The sequence below is a fragment of the Salmo salar genome, chromosome ssa01 (genome assembly GCF_905237065.1).
Source record: "Salmo salar chromosome ssa01, Ssal_v3.1, whole genome shotgun sequence".
NCBI lineage: Eukaryota > Metazoa > Chordata > Actinopteri > Salmoniformes > Salmonidae > Salmo > Salmo salar.
Genome location: NC_059442.1, coordinates 44,985,149 through 45,004,806, shown reverse-complemented (window position 1 = coordinate 45,004,806; position 19,658 = coordinate 44,985,149). Strand labels below are relative to the sequence as shown.

General features: G+C 43.1%; 1 protein-coding gene across 3 annotated transcripts; it reads right to left on the bottom strand.

The window, feature by feature from the left end:
- Positions 1–372: 372 nt before the first annotated feature.
- Positions 373–16,291, bottom strand: LOC106603201 (cell growth regulator with EF hand domain protein 1). 3 transcript variants are annotated; one of them, XM_014196558.2, is made up of 6 exons: positions 16,264–16,291; positions 7,830–7,935; positions 7,227–7,292; positions 2,238–2,308; positions 2,017–2,150; positions 373–1,695 (listed from the first exon to the last, which is right to left on the bottom strand). In XM_014196558.2, exons 1-6 carry the CDS (start codon positions 16,274–16,276, stop codon positions 1,294–1,296), a joined length of 792 nt encoding a protein of 263 aa, XP_014052033.1. In that variant the 5' UTR covers positions 16,277–16,291; the 3' UTR covers positions 373–1,293. The 3 variants fall into 3 exon arrangements, with proteins under 3 accessions (XP_014052033.1, XP_014052013.2, XP_014052023.2); XM_014196538.2 differs by lacking the exon at positions 16,264–16,291 and adding an exon at positions 8,398–8,789; XM_014196548.2 differs by lacking the exon at positions 16,264–16,291 and adding an exon at positions 8,398–8,789 and having other exon boundaries at positions 2,026–2,150.
- Between the last annotated feature and the right edge of the window lie 3,367 nt (positions 16,292–19,658).

Here is a 19,658-nt window from a genome sequence, read left to right as displayed (position 1 = left end):
GTTGTTCTAAACATCCAGCTAACGTTCTATACATGAATGCCTCGGCATTCTTTGTTTTACTTTGACCCATCTGGTGACTGAATTGTCATTAGTAGGTGTGGACCAATACGCACTTGTCGATTTTAATAGTGTAAGCAACATGGTGAAACTTCCACATACTGGTAGCTTAGATGGCAAGGTGGTGAATATTACCATATTGCTTACAGCTGTCAGATCCTCTTGGCTCTAAGTGCTTAGGGGCCCAATTGGGATTTTGGCATAGGAATCCCTGAGTGGAAATGTTGTAACAGCAAAGTGAGTGGACATGCCCCTTTTAAACAAACAAGGCACAATCAGTACCTAGTGACCACTGTGATAGAAACTACACAAAGGTGGCAGTCATGTTGGCTTTTTTTTTGTCAAATATACACACCTTCCAATTCAGGAAATTTACAGCAAACCAAATATTCATCCCATGTTACTAAATCATTGATTACACTTCTCCCCAAAGTGTATTTGTTTACTCCCCTCATGGATTTTAAAGGAACAAGTGCACACTTCTAGAAGTGAGACTAAATTGGGCTCTAGTACTGTTGTGGCTGAGCAGGCAGCAAAGCAAAAAATATAATTTGTGTAAATCACCAGATGGCACTTTAGTTTATAGGTCTCAAGTGAAAAAGCCCTGGGGTTTTTGACCTGGAAAAGGGAGAATCTAGTCAACAGCTGCTGTGACAATGAGAGAGCCCAACTCAAAGGGATTTTCCCACTGAATTTCTTAAACCAAACCACTCCTTTTGCATCCATGAAGGGGAGTGAACAATGTTTTTTTTTTATATTGCACTGGAGGGGGAATACTTTTTCTCCAAGTATCATTTAAAGGCATTGCGTTTGACACGTTCATACATGCAGTCCATTAACTTTTCAGATTGTCCATTCCAATATGGCTTCATTTTCATAGCTTCAACAAAGCAACTATTTACCCCAAAATCAATAAACTAAAGGTCAAACTGTACTATTTAGCAGTATCTTTTGGCAAAATACATTTAATACTGAATTATATTCTCGTTCAGAATTGCAATGTGTTGAAATATATAACAGCAGCTTAAACAATATGGCTGATATCTCAGTTTACAATTCTTCAGTACCAAAGAAAAATCCCTCAATGTGAAACAAACAAGCCCCTCCCCTCAAGGTAGATTAGGTGATTTGCTAATTCTGCTGTCAGTCAAAGGGCTCCTGCTATTGACTGACCCCCTTGATCTGGACGGAAGTATTGTAGTAGTGTTGGAGTGCTGTTTGCGTGTTATTGTGTGTTTACATTTCAGGCTGCCCCTGATGAACAGGAGCAGGCCTATTTTGCTCATGATCAGCAGCAGGGGCCTCGGGGATATGCAGTCCTTTCTCCTCTGCCTGTATCGGATGTTCATTGGTCTTAACTTCCTGTCTCACAACTCCTGGCTTTGACTCTTCTTCCTTGGGCTGTTCCTCTACATTCATCTCCTCTTTCTGTGCTGCATTTTCTTGTTTTGGTTCCTCAACAACTTTGACTTCCACTTTGACCTCTACCTGCTCCTGGGCCACACTCCCTCCCTGTTCAGGTGCACCCTGGGAGTCTGGTTGTTGTAGTTTGGGGGGAGAGAGTAGCTCAGGGGGAGCTATTAGACCATCCATGTTTAGATCCTGAGTCTGCAGGAGAAAGTCTACCATGTCCACCACCTGGGACGCACGCACACACACAAAAAACATTGGCTTAGTGTACATATTCACTAACAAATACTGTACAGTCAACTTTAGGATTAGTGGAGATTCACTTACAGCTAAAGTGAGTCCAACAGTAACATCTTCATACCGACACAACAGTACAGGCTACATTATCTATTTGAATCCTGATACACAACCCTTATATTATTTCCTGCTACCTAGTTGGCCAAACTGACTAAGATCAAGACAAAGTTACAAAATCAGTCAGTACAATAAAGTATGTCCTAACCATAACACTGAAGATCTTTTCTACAGATATTCCACAAAAACACACACCCCTCTCACCGGCTCAGCTGACTGTTCTCCAGGTGTATTGTGGGAGTTGTATTCAGAGAGCAGCTTCATCATCTCCAGGCCATCCATGTCACCACTGCGGTCATAGTCATGGAGACTGAACAGGAAAAACACCTCTGACCAGCAGGAAATAGGAAGATGTTGATTCATTATTTAGGTCAATGATTTTTTTTGTGTGTGTGTGTGTGTGTGTGTGTTTTTACCTTGTTCCCAGGTGCTATCTGGTCCTCCCTGTCCCTCCTTCAGGTTGGCCTTGATGTAGCTCTGCAGCAGCCTAACACACACACGTTAGAGGCCAGCAGTTACAGTTCACAGAGGTTAGGGCTTGGGATAGAAGGTTAAACCTCAGGCCCACCTGACTGGGTAGCACGTTACTTCACTGTACAGAAAGTATCACTGTAATCTAGTCTCAACATGTCTCAAGGTTTAACAAACAAGCTCTCTGTTCCCTCCCTGGTCTGTTCTGTCTACGGTAGGGATAAATATTTTCCCTGTATTTTTCAAATGTTTAATCCTGAGAATAAATCACTTTTCTCCTGTGTAAGCAAGTATTTTCCCACCCAAACCGGAAGTGTCATGTCAAAACATTACGAACACCTTCCTAATATTGAGCTGCACCCCCCCCTGCCCTCAGAACAGCATCAAATCATCAGGGCATGGACTCTACAAGCTGTCAAAAGCGTTCCACAGGGATGCTGGCCCATGTTGACTAAAATGCTTCCCCCAGTTGTCACACGGGAAACGGTTGAGCATGAAAAACCCAGCATTGTTGCAGTTCTTGACACAAACCGGTGCACCTGGTACCTACTACCATACTCCGTTCAAAGGCACTTAAATCTTTTGTCTTGCCCATTCACCCTCTGAATGGCACACATACACAATCCATGTCTCTATTGTCTCAAGCCTTAAAAATCATTATTTATCTGTCTCTCCTTCATCTACAGTGACTGGAGTGGATTTAACAAGAGACATCAATAAGGGATCCGTTTTCACCTGGATTTACCTGGTCAGTATATGGAATGAGCAGGTGTTCTTATTGTTTTGTACACTCAGTGTATAAAGCATCGAAATATGTCAGGATCTGATTAGAGCTTTGATCAGCATGAAAATTCAAGCCTGATGCTACCTGAGCCTGATGAGCCATACATTAAAAGACATTAAGATCCTTAAGCCCAAAAAAGCCCAAATGATTTTGTCGTTATCCAATACATAGCCTATGATATATAGGCTACCGCACATTATGTACGACAGAAAAACATAAAAGCCAATAGATGTATGCCTGCCTATACTGTCTTGGGTAAATAAATGAAACATCTCCAGTAGGCTAAATCTTTGTGTGGACTGTAGGCCGCATGTCCTGCATCAGCGTCACATGTTCTCCCCCAGCTTCATGGATTGAACGAGGTGCGTAATTCCAGTCCGTATAACACAGTACAATACAATACCGTAACTAATACAAAGTTACAATTATAGGCTAGCGAATTTCATTTTAATTTTGAAATATAATAGGGCCTATTTTACATGTTTATAATTAGTAGGCCAACGCATATATACCTCTCATCATATTTCCCCTAATGTTGTGCGGCGTGCGTATTAGCCTACCTCTTTCTCTCTCCATTGTCGCGTCATTCCTTCCTCGACTTTCAACAGTTAAATGAAATACGTCTCGTTGTCCTTATCTTCATCATTGTGATGACATGCTTGAATAAATATAGGACTAGAATAAGATGCAGACGGCTTTCTCTTCTCTTAACAAAGATTGAATGGTTATGGGTCTGAACAAATAACTGCTATAGCTTACCGCCATCCCGCGATCTCTATTCTTTCACTCACCGGGAGTTCTACTGGCTGCTGTATTTAACAGTCAGAAAAGGGACGCAAGCTCTTGTTTGCTAATAGTCTATTAGTATAAGATTTGTTTTATTAAGTCCAGCAAGCTATTCTAGTCTCGCTTTTCCTGGGACTCCAAGAGTTAAGGAGCCAGCGGAGTGAAGGTGCATATTGTGCAAGAGACAGAGGCTATAAGTTAGAAGCTTATGCATAACCCATCATTCATTAGCTACATTTAAGGCTAATACTGCGTTGAATGCATTACCTGAAACAGGGTAGTCTAGGACATCTATATATACAGTACACTGCGTGTACAAAACATTAGGAAAACCTTCCTAATATTGAGTTGCACGTCCTTTTGCCCTCAGAACAGCCTTAATCGTCGTGGCATGGACTCTATAAGGTGTTTTCCCATGTTGACTCCAATGCTTCCCACAGTTGTGTCAAGTTGGATGGTAGTGGATCTCTACTCCAAATAGCTTGTTCAGTCTCATCCCACAGATGCTCAATTAGATTGAGATCTGGTGGCTGGGCAGGCCACTGCAGTAAGCTGAATTACGTGTCATGTCAGTGGAACCCTCCCTGGACAATCCTAAACTTGTGGCATTGGGCATTATCCAGCTGAAAAAATCGATTTGCCGATGGATACACTGCTGCCATGAAGGGATGCACCTGATTGTCAATGCTGTTCAGATATCCTGTGGCATTCAAACGTTGCTCCACTTTTATCAAGGGGCCCAATGTATGGAATGAAAACACAACCCACACCATCACCACCAGCCTGCAATGTTGAGATGAGGCATGATGGATGGATGTACTCATGTGGTTTTCTCCATACCCTAGTCGTCCTAACAGTGTGAAACAGCAGGAACCAGGATTCATCAGACAAGGCAATGTTTTTCACATTCTCCAGTGTCCAGTGTTTTTGTTCCTTAGCCCACTGCAACCGCAGTTTCTTGTTTTTATGCTGAAAGAAGTTGAACTCTGTAAGGTTGTCGGCTGCCAAACCCCATTCGAGTCAAGATATGATGAGTTGTGCATTCTTTTATTGGTCTTTGGGCACCAATGTTGTACTGGACTGTCAGTTGACTAACTGTAGCCCGTCTGTTGCTCCGCACAATTCGTGACAGCCAGCTTTGTCCTCTTTCATCAATGACCCGTTTTCGACCACTGGTCTGACGTTGGCTGGATGTCTTTTGGGTGGTGGACCATTCTTGATACACACGGGAAACTGTTGAGCATGAAAAACCCAGCAGAGTTTTTGACACACTCAAACCGGTGCGCATGGCACCTACTACTATACCCAATGTTCCCTCAAAATGTTTTGTCACTGAGCAAATTTCAGGTCTGCTGAGCGCAAGCTTGAACGTTGTGAAAATTCTGTGCAACTTCCAGTGCGCGTTTACTGTGAACACTGAGGCTGTACCCACTTTAAGTTACAGTTTGAACAGTGGTTAACTAGGCTACTTGTGGATATTTGATCATAATGTAGGCCTACCAGAGTGCCCTACCATAAAAAACAATGGAGAAAATGCATCCCATAACATTTTAACATGGAAATAGCTGTTCTGTCGTTCCGCCTCCTGTAGCAGCCAATGTATGGTGTTCAATGTAGACCTACATTCCAGGAGACTTTTGAAAAATACATGCAGGGCTTGACATTAACCTGTTTATCCACTTGTCCTTCAGACAAGGAGGTGACTAAAAATGTTGTTGTGTTGTTTGATGCAAGAGACCACTTTACAAAATCAAATGCATTATTGTTCCCATATCATTATTACAGAGAATCAGACACATGATGTTGCCCTCTGCCTATTGGCTACTTAGCTTATTCAAGCCTGCCTCAAAATACAACACTGCCCCTTTATGACAAAAAAAAGCTCTTTACCTGACTTGCTTTTCAAAGATGTCTAGAAATGTACACATTCTGTGCTCTTGTAGGCAGTCACTACCCTATTGCGGACTAGAAGTTATCTATAACCAGGCTAATATCTCACTAACTAGCAAAGGAAATTAGCAGAATGTGCACACATGGTTACATGGAGCTCTTGCAGTACAGTTCAAAGTAAGACCCATACATGGCAATGGTCTATTTGCATATAGGTCTACTGCAGCTCTGATTTGTTATGCCGCGCCGGTCTGGGCTGAGTCGTGCGCAATAGACTCCTACTCCGATGCGTTCGGCAAAATCTCTTGCATAGTTCGTTTTGTTTCGGTATGTTGCAATGAAAGTGGCTAATATTGCGCTGATTTGATCACTATTGCCACAGTAAAGGGAAACGTTGACGAGTGTGGCTGAAATAGCCGAATCCACTCATTTGAAGGGGTGTCCACATACACTATTTATACAAAAGTATCAATCTTGAACATAATTATCTATTTTGGATGCAATTTGAATGGCGAGAGAAAGACTGCGATCGTGCTTGCGTGCACACTGACTTAAAGCAACAATATTCAAGCTATATGCTGTTTTAAAACTCTGCAGCTGCAATTACATTTTAAAAAAGCTGACCCCTGAAAGCCAGATGGAGATGTGTAAATTAGATGCAGATTCAGTACTTATAGCCTATTAATGTAGCATAGGCTATGCTGCAGCACATGTAGGCCTGTCTGTAGGCCTGTCTGAGATGCCCTGTCTGTCCCCACCCTGAGTGATGATGATTGATCAAGCCGATAGCAGAGAGAAGTCCGTAGACAAGACAGATTTAGACATTGCATATCATTTTAAAGTTCCATTTCACATCATGCTGTTCATAGAAATGATTTATTATAATTTACCGGTTTCTCGCAGTTATTTATCCCGGGAAAAGGGAGTGGGTTCGGACTGAAATCCGCTATTCAACCCCTAGTGTACAGTTAGCATGCCCTTGTGCTCACCTGTCTTAAATCACACAGTAGGCCTAGTCAGTGGCGTGTGTGAGCTGCATATAAATTGAGGCCTGGACAGATCACACACCTAGACAACCTTTGACCTTTTACAGAACACAACTAAATGGGGTAATTGTGTAATAGCAGAAACTATTTCAGTCATTTGTTTGTTCATTCGTTTGTTCAACCAGATTGTTGTGAAAATAGGCAAACATTATAACAGCATCCTAAACCTGTGTTTGAACATAGCTACATACAGCATCTTATCTGTCTGGGCGACACATCATAACACCTACTCAAAGTCCAGAGCTGATGGTGTGAAATAACATAATACATGCCCCTGTCAGATTAAAGGGTTAAATTAGGGCTGGAGCAAAGCCCTGCACACCCAGCAGCTCTCCTGGAGGAGGGTTGGCCAGATTTGGCCTGATTAAACCCTTTATTTTGTAGAGTTGACCACCCCTGTAATAATTAAAGTAAAAGGTGCCACTCACCTGCGCTCCTCGTCTCCAGAGCCAAAGGGATTGGCCAGTGTGAGAGGGGCTCCTGCTGACTCTACTCTGTGGGACAAACACAGAGAGACAGAGACAGAGAGAGACTGTTGTGAGAACAAATACTTTATGTTGGTTTTATTAATAGGATTAAGTGCAGGGAAAGATTACCTTTGACCTCTACCTGAGGTGCTATATAAACAGGCTCACTCGGAACTCTGACCCCTATTTCTCCTCTGTTGTTGCTGTTACCACCCAGGGACAGGATGTGATGTAATTCCCTTAACATTATACTTCCTGTCTCTGTTATTCCAATATGACCTTATCAGTGTTTTTTTTTTGTGTTTTTTTTTTATACTTCAGGTGGCATCACTCCTACACAACGCTAGTCCCTCAGTGCTGGCTGATGGCTGAATGCTGTCAGGGGGGCTACACATCATGTTGTCTGACTGGTTCACCAAATAAACAACAAATGAAAGACAAAATATACCCAAGCCAACAGGAAACCTAAACTTGCTGGAAAATCCATCTTGGTTCATATTCAAAACTTGAGGCCAAACCCTATACCTTCGATGTGTGTGTAAGTGAGTGTGTGTCAGGGCCCACCTTTGGTCCCCGGGCACCTGTGGCGCAGAAACACACTGGTGCGCGAGTAGGAGCAGGGAAAGCACACCGGTCACCAACATGTCAGCGCCAGTCTCCAACGATGCACCTGCAAGTACGAAAATAACTGGGGCTGTCATTCTGCTCCGACATTAAACATTTTAGGCGTATTGTAACATTTCGGCCGTTAATTTTGTTATTCAAACATTTCTGAATTATGTTCTGGAAGATGTAACTAAGGCAATAGCCGTAGGTTATGGGAAATAATGTATGCTTTCAGCCCATCAGTTCTGCATCCGTAGGAAGGCCAGACGAGCGTAGGCTATTTTACAATTGCAGTGATTTGGCATTTGTGTCCAACGTTGAATTATTAAGCGGTATCATTATAACATACAGTAGGCCTAGTGATTTAAAACATCTCCATTATTACTAGAGATAGCTGTGATGCTAATGCTGCAACATTCTATCCATCTGATGCTACAACGGTAACGTAGAAATCGCTCACTCAAAACGTCTCTCAAATAAGTTATGATGCATCGTTTTATATAGTTGCAATCTTGCCATATCCTACCTGATGGCCGGTTTGACGAGTAGACAGAGAAACGCATGCTAACGTCGTGTTGTAAGTTGAGGTTGTGATTTCATAGCGGGAGATTCTACCGTTCAGCCCTCCCGGTAATATCTGCACTGCGCAGGGGCGAGATCAAGTCACCGGTCGAATCATTTCAATATATCCTTCTTTTCTTCCTTTCCTTTAAGTGTTCACTGATCTGACGTAACAGCAGAGGTGGACGATATATAGGGGGAAGGATGTATTTGGAAAGTATTCGAACTGGCCCACGGGATGTGTTTTGGTCAATGACTGGGTCCACGTGGAACTCCGGGCGAGGAGAGGACGTGTCCTGGTCCAGTGCGGTCTCTCTCTTTCTCTCAATTTAAATGTAAGGGCTCTCTTTCCGCCCTATACTGGCGATGCCACGTATCTGCAGCTGACTAGGCACGACTCAGTCGGGGAGGGAACGACAGTAGTGTGTGCAGCTGCACTGCTACTGTTCTGTAGTGTAATTTCCCCCTGCCTCTCTTTCCCGTGTAAGCCCACGAACTGCACTTTTTTCTACATGGATTGTGAGCATGGATGTCACCCGCTGCCGAGCAAATGGTGCACGGCAGGGCGCTCATCCTCGCCAGCCAGCAGCCGCTATACAGTATCTCACTCACACATTCTCACAGGCAGACTACAAGACTACATTGGTCCAATACCTACTTTTCATCATTATAACTGACACGACAACATTCACCTTCATTTATAATGTTTCTTTTGACTACACAGCTACGAATTTCCCTTTGGAACAAATTGATTGTTTTGGGAAATGTAGTCTACTTGTCTCTCTGTTGGAAAAGCTTGGTGCAGTAGGGTGTGGCTGCTTGGTCAGAGAGTTGGAGCAATGGTTGGTCCAAAGGGCGATATATACCGAGTATACAAAACATTAAGAACACCTGCACTCTCCATGACATAGAATGACCAACTGAATCCAGGTGAAAGCTATGATCCCTTATTGATGTCACTTGTTAAATCCACTTCGATCAGTGTAGATTAAGGGAAGGAGACGGGTTAAAGAAGGATATTTAAGCATTGAGACATGGATTGTGTGTGTGTGTGTGTGCCATTCAGAAGGTGAATGAGCAAGACAAAATATTTAAGTGCCTTTGAACGGGGTATGGTGGTAGGTGCCAGCCGAACCGGTTTGTTTCATGCTCAACAGTTCCGTGTATATCAAGAATGGTCCACCACCCAACTTGACACAACTGTGGGAAGCATTGGAGTCAACATGGGCCAACATCCTTGTGGAACCCTTTTGACAGCTTGTAGAGTCCATTCCCCGACGAATTAATGCTGTTCTGCGGGCAAAAAGAGGTGAGGGGAGTCAATATTAGGAAGGTGTTCCTAATGTTTGATATACTCAGTGTTGGTTTCCGCGTGTGTGTTTAACCACATTATTGTAGTGTTCCACTGTAATGATTTGTTTTGACCACTAGATGGCAATATTGTCTTACTAGAACATGTGGTATAGGGAAGGAGAGAACAAACAGAGGGCCTCAGTCAAATCAGGGAGAGTGAGGCAGAAATGGAAGGATGGTGAGAGGGGTGGATGGAGAGCAGGAGAGAGATGAAAGTATTGGGTAACAGCGGGAGCAGGAGACAATCTCAGCATGATCCCTGTGCTGGAGCGCCAGATTGGTTGTCAGGGAGAGGCTGACACGCACACGCGTACTGAGGCAAGGGCACAGACACGCGCGCACACACGCACGCTAGAGATGCGCGGGTCAGCTGTTTGTTCACGCACCCGCCGGCTATTGCCAATAAACCCATCCGCAACCGCCCAACTATAGGCTACAGTGATAAAGTTCACATTTTAGGATTAGATAGCCTACATGCAGCTTCTCTTCTATCATTACTTGTTGCCCTAGGCTAAATAAACCCTTGCTCACCAGAATAATGTCATATATAGATAGAATAAATACCCTTGCTCACTAGTGTAATGTCATAAATCGATAGAATGAATGCTTCAATCTAGTTGACATGGGTAAAGTTTGTTCCCTTTTTGCTTTTTCATCTATGCTTCTCATATGCGCAGAAAAGACGCTTAGGGACGGGGAGAATATGCCAACCCCCCAAAAAGGCCAATGATTTTCCGTTAAAAATGTCCAAATTACATCAGTTTGTTCGGTTTTAAGGGACTGTATGTTATTTATAATGCAGGACACCTGGAGAAAATCGTATCTCTCTGAAATAAAAATGGATGGCCCTCCCTTCAGTCAAATCTCTCTCACAGCTGCTAACTGGGATGGTCATCGTGGCCTGTATGATTGCCTTCAGTGATGGGAACTTTAGGCCTAAATGCTCAAGCGTACACGCATTTGTTCTGACTGTCTGATCAGACTAACAGCCTCACCTGTTGTTCCTGTCAATCAGACACGCAGTGTCAACCAATGAACCAAAGATGCGTGAGGGAGGGCCGAGGCCAACTCACTCAGTCACACACTTAGCAGCCGAGGAGAGAGAGGAAGGACAGCTGTGAAAATAACAGCTGGAAAATGAGTCGGAAGCACAGTAGCATTTGGATGCATTTGAATAATGTAGAGCACAGTGTAGAATTTGCCAAAACAAAATGTCATATATAGCCAGTTCTACGCACAACCTACACCGGCATATACGAACTGTACACACAACTGTGAAGCTAGCTGTAGCGGAGCTTGGAGAAACTAGCGGGCCTGCTAGTGATAGTGGTGGAGCCAGAGATGTATCCTCTCAGTCAAGTAGGCCTACTCCGTGACCCACAGCAACGCAGTCTTCTATGGACAAGTTTATGCCAAAGTCTATGTCTGTAGCAAAACATGGCCAAATTGATATTGCATTGGCTAAAATGATTGCCACCGATTTCCAGCCATTTTCCACCGTGGAGGACAGAGGTTTTAGAAATTATAGCAATAGTCTAAATCCAATGTACACAATTCCAGGCAGGAAAACCCTTTCAAAATCACTTATTCCACAACTGTAAGAGAGCACAAAGGCTTCAGTGTGGGAAAGAGTCCAAAATGCTACTGCAGTTTGCCTCATCACTGACTACTAGACATCAAGGGTAACCATGTCGGTTACATGTCACTTCATTGACGATTTTTCGATGTCAAGCTGTCTTCTGGACTGCTTTGAGTTCAGCGACAGACACACCCCAGAGAACTTGGCAGAGGAACTGTTGAAAATGGCAAGTAGATGGAAAAGTGGTCTGTTGTGTTAGCGACAATGCAGTTAACATAACCAAAGCCATGAACATTTTAAAATGGACCCATCATCCATGTCTTACCCACACAATCAACCTGATTTGTAAGAGAAGCTCCGAAGGTGATGAAGCCCACTGTGGACAAAGTGAAAGCAGCTGTGGAATACTTCCACAGGAGCACAGTATGTGCTGAAAAACTAAAGTCCACACAACGCCAGATGGCTGAGGCCTAAACAAGACTACACTACGTGGTGGAATTCAACATTTTATATGTTGAAGCAGTTTCTTGAGTCAAAGGATGCCATCATCTCTACCCTGGCCATTGTCAATGCACCTGTTGATGCTCTGTCCCAAGAGGAATGGGAGGTGGTGGAGGAGGTGTGCAGAGTCCTGGAACCCTTTGAGCAGGTCACTGTGGCGATCAGTGGAGAGAGGTACAGTAAGCAGTTATTACTACATCATTATTTAATCCAGTATTATATATGTATATGAGCAGTAGATGAGAATGTAGTATCAGTAGACAAACCATGAACTTGAACTAATAAGTTACTGTTCTCTCTTTTCAGCTATGTGACAGCCTCAAAAATGATACTCCTGTGTAAGGGTCTGCAGCGAATCTCAGCCAGCCGCCAGAGAGAAGCAAATGCAAATGTAACCACAGAACATGTGACAGACACCCTATGTTCATCAATGTTCAGAAAGTTCCACAGAATGGAATATAATCACATGCTATCAGAAACCGCTGCACTTGACCCCAGGTTTAAGAAGTTAGTCTTCAGTGATGCCAGAGCGATTGATGAGGCTCTTCAAAGAATAACCTCAGCAGCAGGGAGGGACAGCCCCAGCAGTCAGCTGTCTCAGGCACCTGGGCAACAGGAAGAAGAGGGATCAGATGGAGCAGAAGCACCAGCAGTAGTGCCACAAACGTCTGCTGTTTGGATGCTGTTTGACAAGAGAGCAACTGGGGATGCAGCACGAAGGAATCCCTCAGCAGATGCCATAATGGAGGTCCGATCCTATTTGTAGGAGTCCCTCCTCCAAAGATCTGCAGATTCTCTGAGCTGGTGAAAGAACAAGGCCTCTGTCTACCCACGACTTCCTAAAGTCCTGACAGGGAGACTCTGCATAGTGGCCACATCCATTCCCTCTGAGAGGGTCTTCTCGAAAACGGGACAAATAATTACTGAGAGAAGAAACCACATCAGTCCCTCGAAAGTGAGGCAGCTTGCATTTCTGAATGCAAATTTCTCATACAAGCTAAATATGGTCAGCATTGCTGTGTGCTGCTGGTTATAACATGGCAATAAAGAAGAGAGAGAAAAGAGGGACCAGTTTAATGTTTTAAATGGGATGCTGCAGTTTTGAACATTATTTATTTTTCTTTGATATGGTGCAATATTCTATTATGCTGTTCAGATTGCATTCATTTGGAATGGTTACATTTATATGCACTTTGTTTAAATACATTAAAAACGTTATACTTTAAATGCAAATGTTTAATAGCATTCTTTTTCATAACAAACAAATGCATTTTTAAATACATTGTGGTTAAGGTAGAGTATGATTTCATGTAATAATTTAATTAGAATTGTTTTAACACCAATCATAGTCAAACTATCACAAACTGTTTGATTTGAAAAAATACAAAACATATTTTTTTTAAAGAGCCGTTTGGGAGCTCTTTTTGGTGAGCTGAGCCGAACGAGCCGGCTCACTGAAAAGAGCCAGAATGCCCATCACTAGTCTGAAGTTCTGTTTCCTGGATCTCCTATATTATTACAGAGACGGCACAATATCAGTATCGTAGCAATATGGAGTATTTTGAACAGACAAACACACACAGAAGTAATATACACACACACACAACAGGCAAATAATGTTTACCTGAATTGAGCTAAAGGTCAAATCTGGGATCATTTCTGTTCCTTGATGATATTAGCAGTTCACTCAATCTTAAACCTGATTAACATTCAACTGTCTTACCCTTCACTGTCCACAATACTTGTGTTCTTGCTTTAGTAACAAAAATAAACATGCGTGCAACCATGGGGCAAAACAGATGAGTGCACACTTGTTGTTTCAAATACAGTACCAGTCAAAAGTTTGGGCACACCTACTCATTCAAGGGTTTTTCTTAATTTTTTACTATTTTCTACATTGTAGAATAATAGTGAAGACATCAAAACTATGAAATAACACATATGGAATCATGTAGTAACCAAATAAGTGTTAAACAAATCTAAATATATTTTAGATTCTTCAAAGTAGCCACTCTTTGCCTTGACAGCTTTGCACACTCTTGGCATTCTCTCAACCAGCTTCACTTGGAATGCTTTTCCAACAGTCTTGAAGGAATTCCCACATATGCTGAGCACTTGTTGGCTGCTTTTCTTTCACTCTGCAGTCCAACTCATCCCAAACCATCTCAATTGGGTTGAGGTCAGGTGATTGTGGAGGCCAGGTCATCTGATGCAGCACTCCATCCCTCTCCTTCTTGGTCAAATACCCCTTACACAGTCTGGAGGTGTGTTGGGTCATTGTCCTGTTGAAAAAGAAATTATAGTCCCACTAAGCGCAAACCAGATTTGATAGCGTATCACTGCAGAATGATAGCCATGCTGGTTAAGTGTGTCTTGAATTCTAAATAAATCACTGAGTGTCACCAGCAAAGCACCCCCCACACCATCACACCTCCTCCTCCATGCTTCACGGTGGGAACCACACATGCAAAGATCATTCGTTCACCTACTCTGCGTCTCACAAAGACACGGTGGTTGGAACTAAACATCAAAAATTTGGACTCATCAGACCAAAGGACAGATTTGTTTAACACTTTTTTGGTTACTACATGATTCCATGTGTTATTTCATAGTTTTGATGTCTTCACTATTACTCTACAATGTAGAAAATAGTACTGGTACTGTACATCATTACAGTTGTTGGTTAGCTAGCTAGCGAATTTGAGCCATATTTGCATTGACATGAAAAATAATTGCCAAATCAGCCAAAACACCTCAAAATAAGACATGGTATCAATAACATGATGAAACATGCTGAAAGAAGCCAGTTATTCCCCACATGGCAGTGTCATTCTTGCTCACGACAGGCTGACTTCTGCCCCATGGAAACGCGCACATCGTTTTCGTGACGTACTACGAAATAAGGGGCAAAAGGTGGCGTGCCAGTGCACGGTGCTACCGCGGTGTGGGTATGGTGTTGTGTGAATGAATATACAGTGTATATTCATATTATTATTTAATTGGAAAGGCAAAAGGCACAATGAGCAATGTGAGATGGGAAATTAGCTTTCAGAATGCGAATGTTGGCACTGTTCAATAACTGGTAAACGGAGTGGTGTTTTCCAAAGTTGACATTGCCATTATCTGCTGCATAGGCTGTGATGTGTCTAATATCCAGTTCATGCTTTTCCCGACAGTTCACCAGAGCTTGATGTATGCCATTAGCAGTATCATCACTCTCTTCATAAAAGTCAAGTAACTTGTACTGCACTCCATCAGACACAGAAATATCTCAAGCACACTGGAAACATTTATCTATTTCCCTTGTTTGAGGCATCACTGGCAAATGAGAAATACACGGGCTCGCCACGCATACGGTAGGACGCATATCATCATTTTCCGCAGCTGACGTCACGAAGAAATCACCGATGTTGCTAGCACCTTTAGCTAGCGTGGCCTTCTTGTGCCTTTCGGTGGATGCATGCTGAGTTAGGTCATTTTCCCCTCCGTGGCTATTGAGAATTCCCGACGGCATAAAGTACAGAAAGCTTTCGTCGAGTCACCACCGACGGTTTTAACCCACGTCTTTTTGGCTTCCCATTGTTTGTTGTAGCCGCACAGTCTTTTCTTTTTTGCGGGTTTATCCATATTTCCTTGATATGTCAAACCGACCGAAAAACAACAGAAATGACTTTGCAGGAATTGGCGCGTTTACGCGATACTGTGATTGGATGAATATACGGGACAAACCAATTTAGCCCAATATGAGGGACATCCCGGCTAACACGGGACAGTTGGCAACCCATCTATGTAGCCAGATGTTAAATAATTGTATTGTAAACACACACACAAAATATATTCACTTACTCCTGCAAATACAACAACCGTCTCTGTATTTGCTGAGCTGCATCTCTCTCAAGAATAATTTCCGTTTGTCCATCTTTTATAAATCGGAAACATTGTTAACTCTGCTATCCAGCATTTTTTTTTCAACAGATAACGTTAGCTAGCTAATTGAGCTGACGTTACCAAAAGTAGCTAACGTCATGTTAGCTAGCTGTCTTTACTAGTCATTTTGTTACTAGTTGGACAGTACTTGATTAGACAATAATTGGTTAGTTAGTGATACTTTGTTTGGTGGTGAACAGAGTTCCAGCAGTTGGATTCAGTGTCCAGATAGCAACTGTCAAAACCCTGCTCATAAAATTGGCTAGGTTGCTAATGAAGCAACACTGTTGCTAGCTAGACTGGGTAGTCCCTCGCGTTAGTTAGTTTAACGTTATCTGTCAGTGCAGCTTTTGAGTCAACACGTCGAAACATAAATTACTCAAATCTGGTTTACTGTGAGGTCAATAATTGAATAACATCATCACGGGCTAACAAAATGTGCTATGGTAATAGCAAGCTAACAAAGTTTACCTCCGGTTCTCATCTTTGCCGTCGGTGCACCTGAGCTCTGAATACTTATGTAAGTAAGGTATTTCCATTTTTTATTTGTAAGAAATTAGCAGCAGAAATGTCAAAAAACCTGTTTTCGCATGGTTATTATGGGGTATTCGTGTGTAGATTGATGAGGGGAAAAACTATGTAATACATTTTAGAATAAGGCTGTAACATAACAACATGTGGAAAAAGTCAAGGGGTCTGAATACTTTCCGAATGCACTTTATATTCTAGGTTTGATAGTCTGGACTTTAGTACTGAGAAGGATGAGCTGCTGTGTGAACTCTTATCACAGCAATAAGCAGTTGTTACATCCATTTTTTTACTTTATTTTTTATTTTTTTATTTAACCTTTATTTTAACAGGGCAGACATACTGAGACCTCTCACAAATGCGCCCTGAATATACTTGTCCCTTCTACTCCCGCTCCCCCTGCTCCCCCTCTCCGGCGCAGGACGTAGCCTGTCTACCTACCACCGGTCCTGGCAAACCATCACTACGCACACCTGGCAACCCTTTATTACGCACACCTGCGCCTCATCGTTAGGCACACCTGGACCTTATCACTTCCCTAATTGCTCCCCCTATATATAGCGCTCCGTTGTCATTTCACGTCATGCGTTATTGTCTCTGTTTATGTTCTCATGTCCAGACGCTTCTGTTGTTTTTGTTTTACATGTTCATTTATATTAAACTCTCCAACTGCACCTGCTTCCTAACGCCCTGCGTCTACATTACAATACAACATAAATATATACATTATACCCAAACTATAAATATACCGTATACAGTGCATTCGGAAAGTATTCAGAACCCTTTACTTTTTCCACATTTTGTTACGTTACAGATTTATTCTAAAATGGATAAAAAACTAAATTTTTCTCTCATCAATCTACACACAATACCCCATAATGACAAAGCAAAAACAGTTTTTTTTTGAAAACCCCCCGGAAATATCAACGAAATTCAGAAACTTGACCTGAAGCCAGTCCTGCGTTGTCTTGGCTGTGTGCTTAGGGTCGTTGTCCTGTTGGAAGGTGAACCTTCGCCCCAGTCTGAGGTCCTGAGCGCTCTGGAGCAGGTTTTCATCAAGGATCTCTCTGTGCTTTGCTCTGTTCATCTTCCCTCGATCCTGACTAGTCTCCCAGTCCCTGCCACTGAAGAACATCCCCACAGCATGATGCTGCCACCAGGTTTACTCCAGCTGTGACGCTTGGAATTCAGGCCAAAGAGTTCAATGTTGGTTTCATCAGACCAGAGAATCTTCTTTCTCTGAGAGTCCTTTAGGTGCCTTTTGGCAAACTCCAAGCGGGCTGTCATGCGCATTTTACTGAGGAGTGGCTTCCGTCTGGCCACTCTACCATAAAGGCCTGATTGGTGGAGTGCTGCAGAGATGGTTGTCCTTTTGGAAGGTTCTCCTATCTCCACAGAGGAACTCTGGAGCTCTGTCAGAGTGACCATCGGGTTCTTGGTCACCTCCCTGACCAAGGCCCTTCTCCCCCGATTGCTCAGTTTGGCTGGACGGCCGGCTCTAGGAAGAGTCTTGGTGGTTCCAAACTTCTTCCATCTATCTAGCTGGCCAGCTAATGCCAACTTCATAAAATTGCTAGGTGGCTAGTATTACAAAGAAACAACAAAACATGTACAGTATGTGGTATTTATACATCAAGAAGGAATCAATAGGCTACATAGCTTGATCAAATGAATTTACAAACTTACTTCCTGCTAGTCCTGGCCATCACTGGCAGCTAAAATCAAATCAAATGCTGTGTGTCACTCATAACACTCTCTCTCCTTCTCCACTCATGATACTGTCTACATGAATATCTGCTCTGTGGTGCACCTTGGAAGGACCACTTACTAGTAGGGAGGATAAGGGGGATACTCTTATTTATTGTTTTACCCCTTTTTCTCCCCAATTTTGTGGTGTCCAGTTGGTAGGAGGAATGTGTCGGAGGAAACACCGTACACCTGGTGACAGTGTCAGCGTGCACTGCGCACGGCCCACCACAGGAGTCGCTAGTGCGCGATGGGACAAGGTCATCCCTGCTGGCCAAGCCCTCCCCTAATCCAGACGCCCCATGGGTCTCCCGGTCGCGGCAGAGCCTTGACTCGAACCCAGAATCTCTAGTGGCACAGCTAGCACTGCAATGCAGTGCCTTAGACCACTGCGCTACTCAGGAGGCTACAGCTGACAGATCTTTTTAATAAATAATTATGATATGTGGGCTTAAAAATTAAGTTTAGAAAAGGTATTTAACATCTGAAAAATTGAAAAACAGGACAAATCTGAAAATTAAGCTAAGGCTACACACTAACGCCAGATAGTAAAAGATAAACCTCAATGTAGCCTACAGATATGAACTGCACAAGAATAATACATTTATGGATTTTGAATGCATTGGTTTCTCTTTATTCAAACCACCCACCCTTTATCCACACAATATTTCAGGGCCCTAAACCCGCCCACCCTGCGGATATAACCATGGGGACTGCAGGTTGTGTCAACCCATGCATTGCTATGAGAGATTGGTCCTCTATGAGAGATGGGTCCTCTAGGACTCATCAGTTACTCTGTGGAGACGTAACCTCCTGACCCCATAATGGCTCCTTGGGGAGAGAGCCATTGTTGTCTAATTTCCTGCTCCCAGGTTGCATTGGGGTCAAAATTGAGTGCCTATTTCCTAGGGATAATCCCAATTGGGCAAAAGTCTGTTCTCTCCCCGTTCTTCCGTCCTCCTCTGCTCCGTGACCTGGAAACCGATAAGTGGTCGAGGAGAGTGCCAATTTATAGTAGGCGAACAAAGGAGTGTCCTCCTCCTACCAAAGAAGCACAAGTGTATCTCAGCTCCTTATCGCAGAAGCGTTTTGAAAACTGCCACGTGTTTGTGTGTGTGTGTGTGTGTGTGTGTGTGCGTGCTTGATGGGAAGGTTTGTGGAACGGTTTCCTCACAGAATTGAACAATGGTGAAATTCTACTCATCATAAACACACACATCAGGTGTGACTAATTTCCCTTTTTAACCCCATTGTTTTCTGCTTGAGGTGCGCAAGGGAGGTGACGCACACCAGAGGTATGGTTGTTCAAGGGGGCATGTTGTAATGGAGGCTTGTGAGTTTGAGGAACAAACTCTTGCCTCCTGGGCTGCACCACCTCCTGTGCCTTTGGTTTTGGTTAGACTTTAATATGCAAGGTTTATTGGTTGGGTTTGATGTGTGAAAAGAAAACTAAAGATTACATATCACATTCTGAGACTGAGAACAGTTACGTAAACCATGCCTTCATTTATTAAATGTTTGAAACTGGTCCTTGATGTCTGTGAATGGCTGCATTTAGACAGGTAGCCCAGTTCTGATCTTTTTTCCCCACT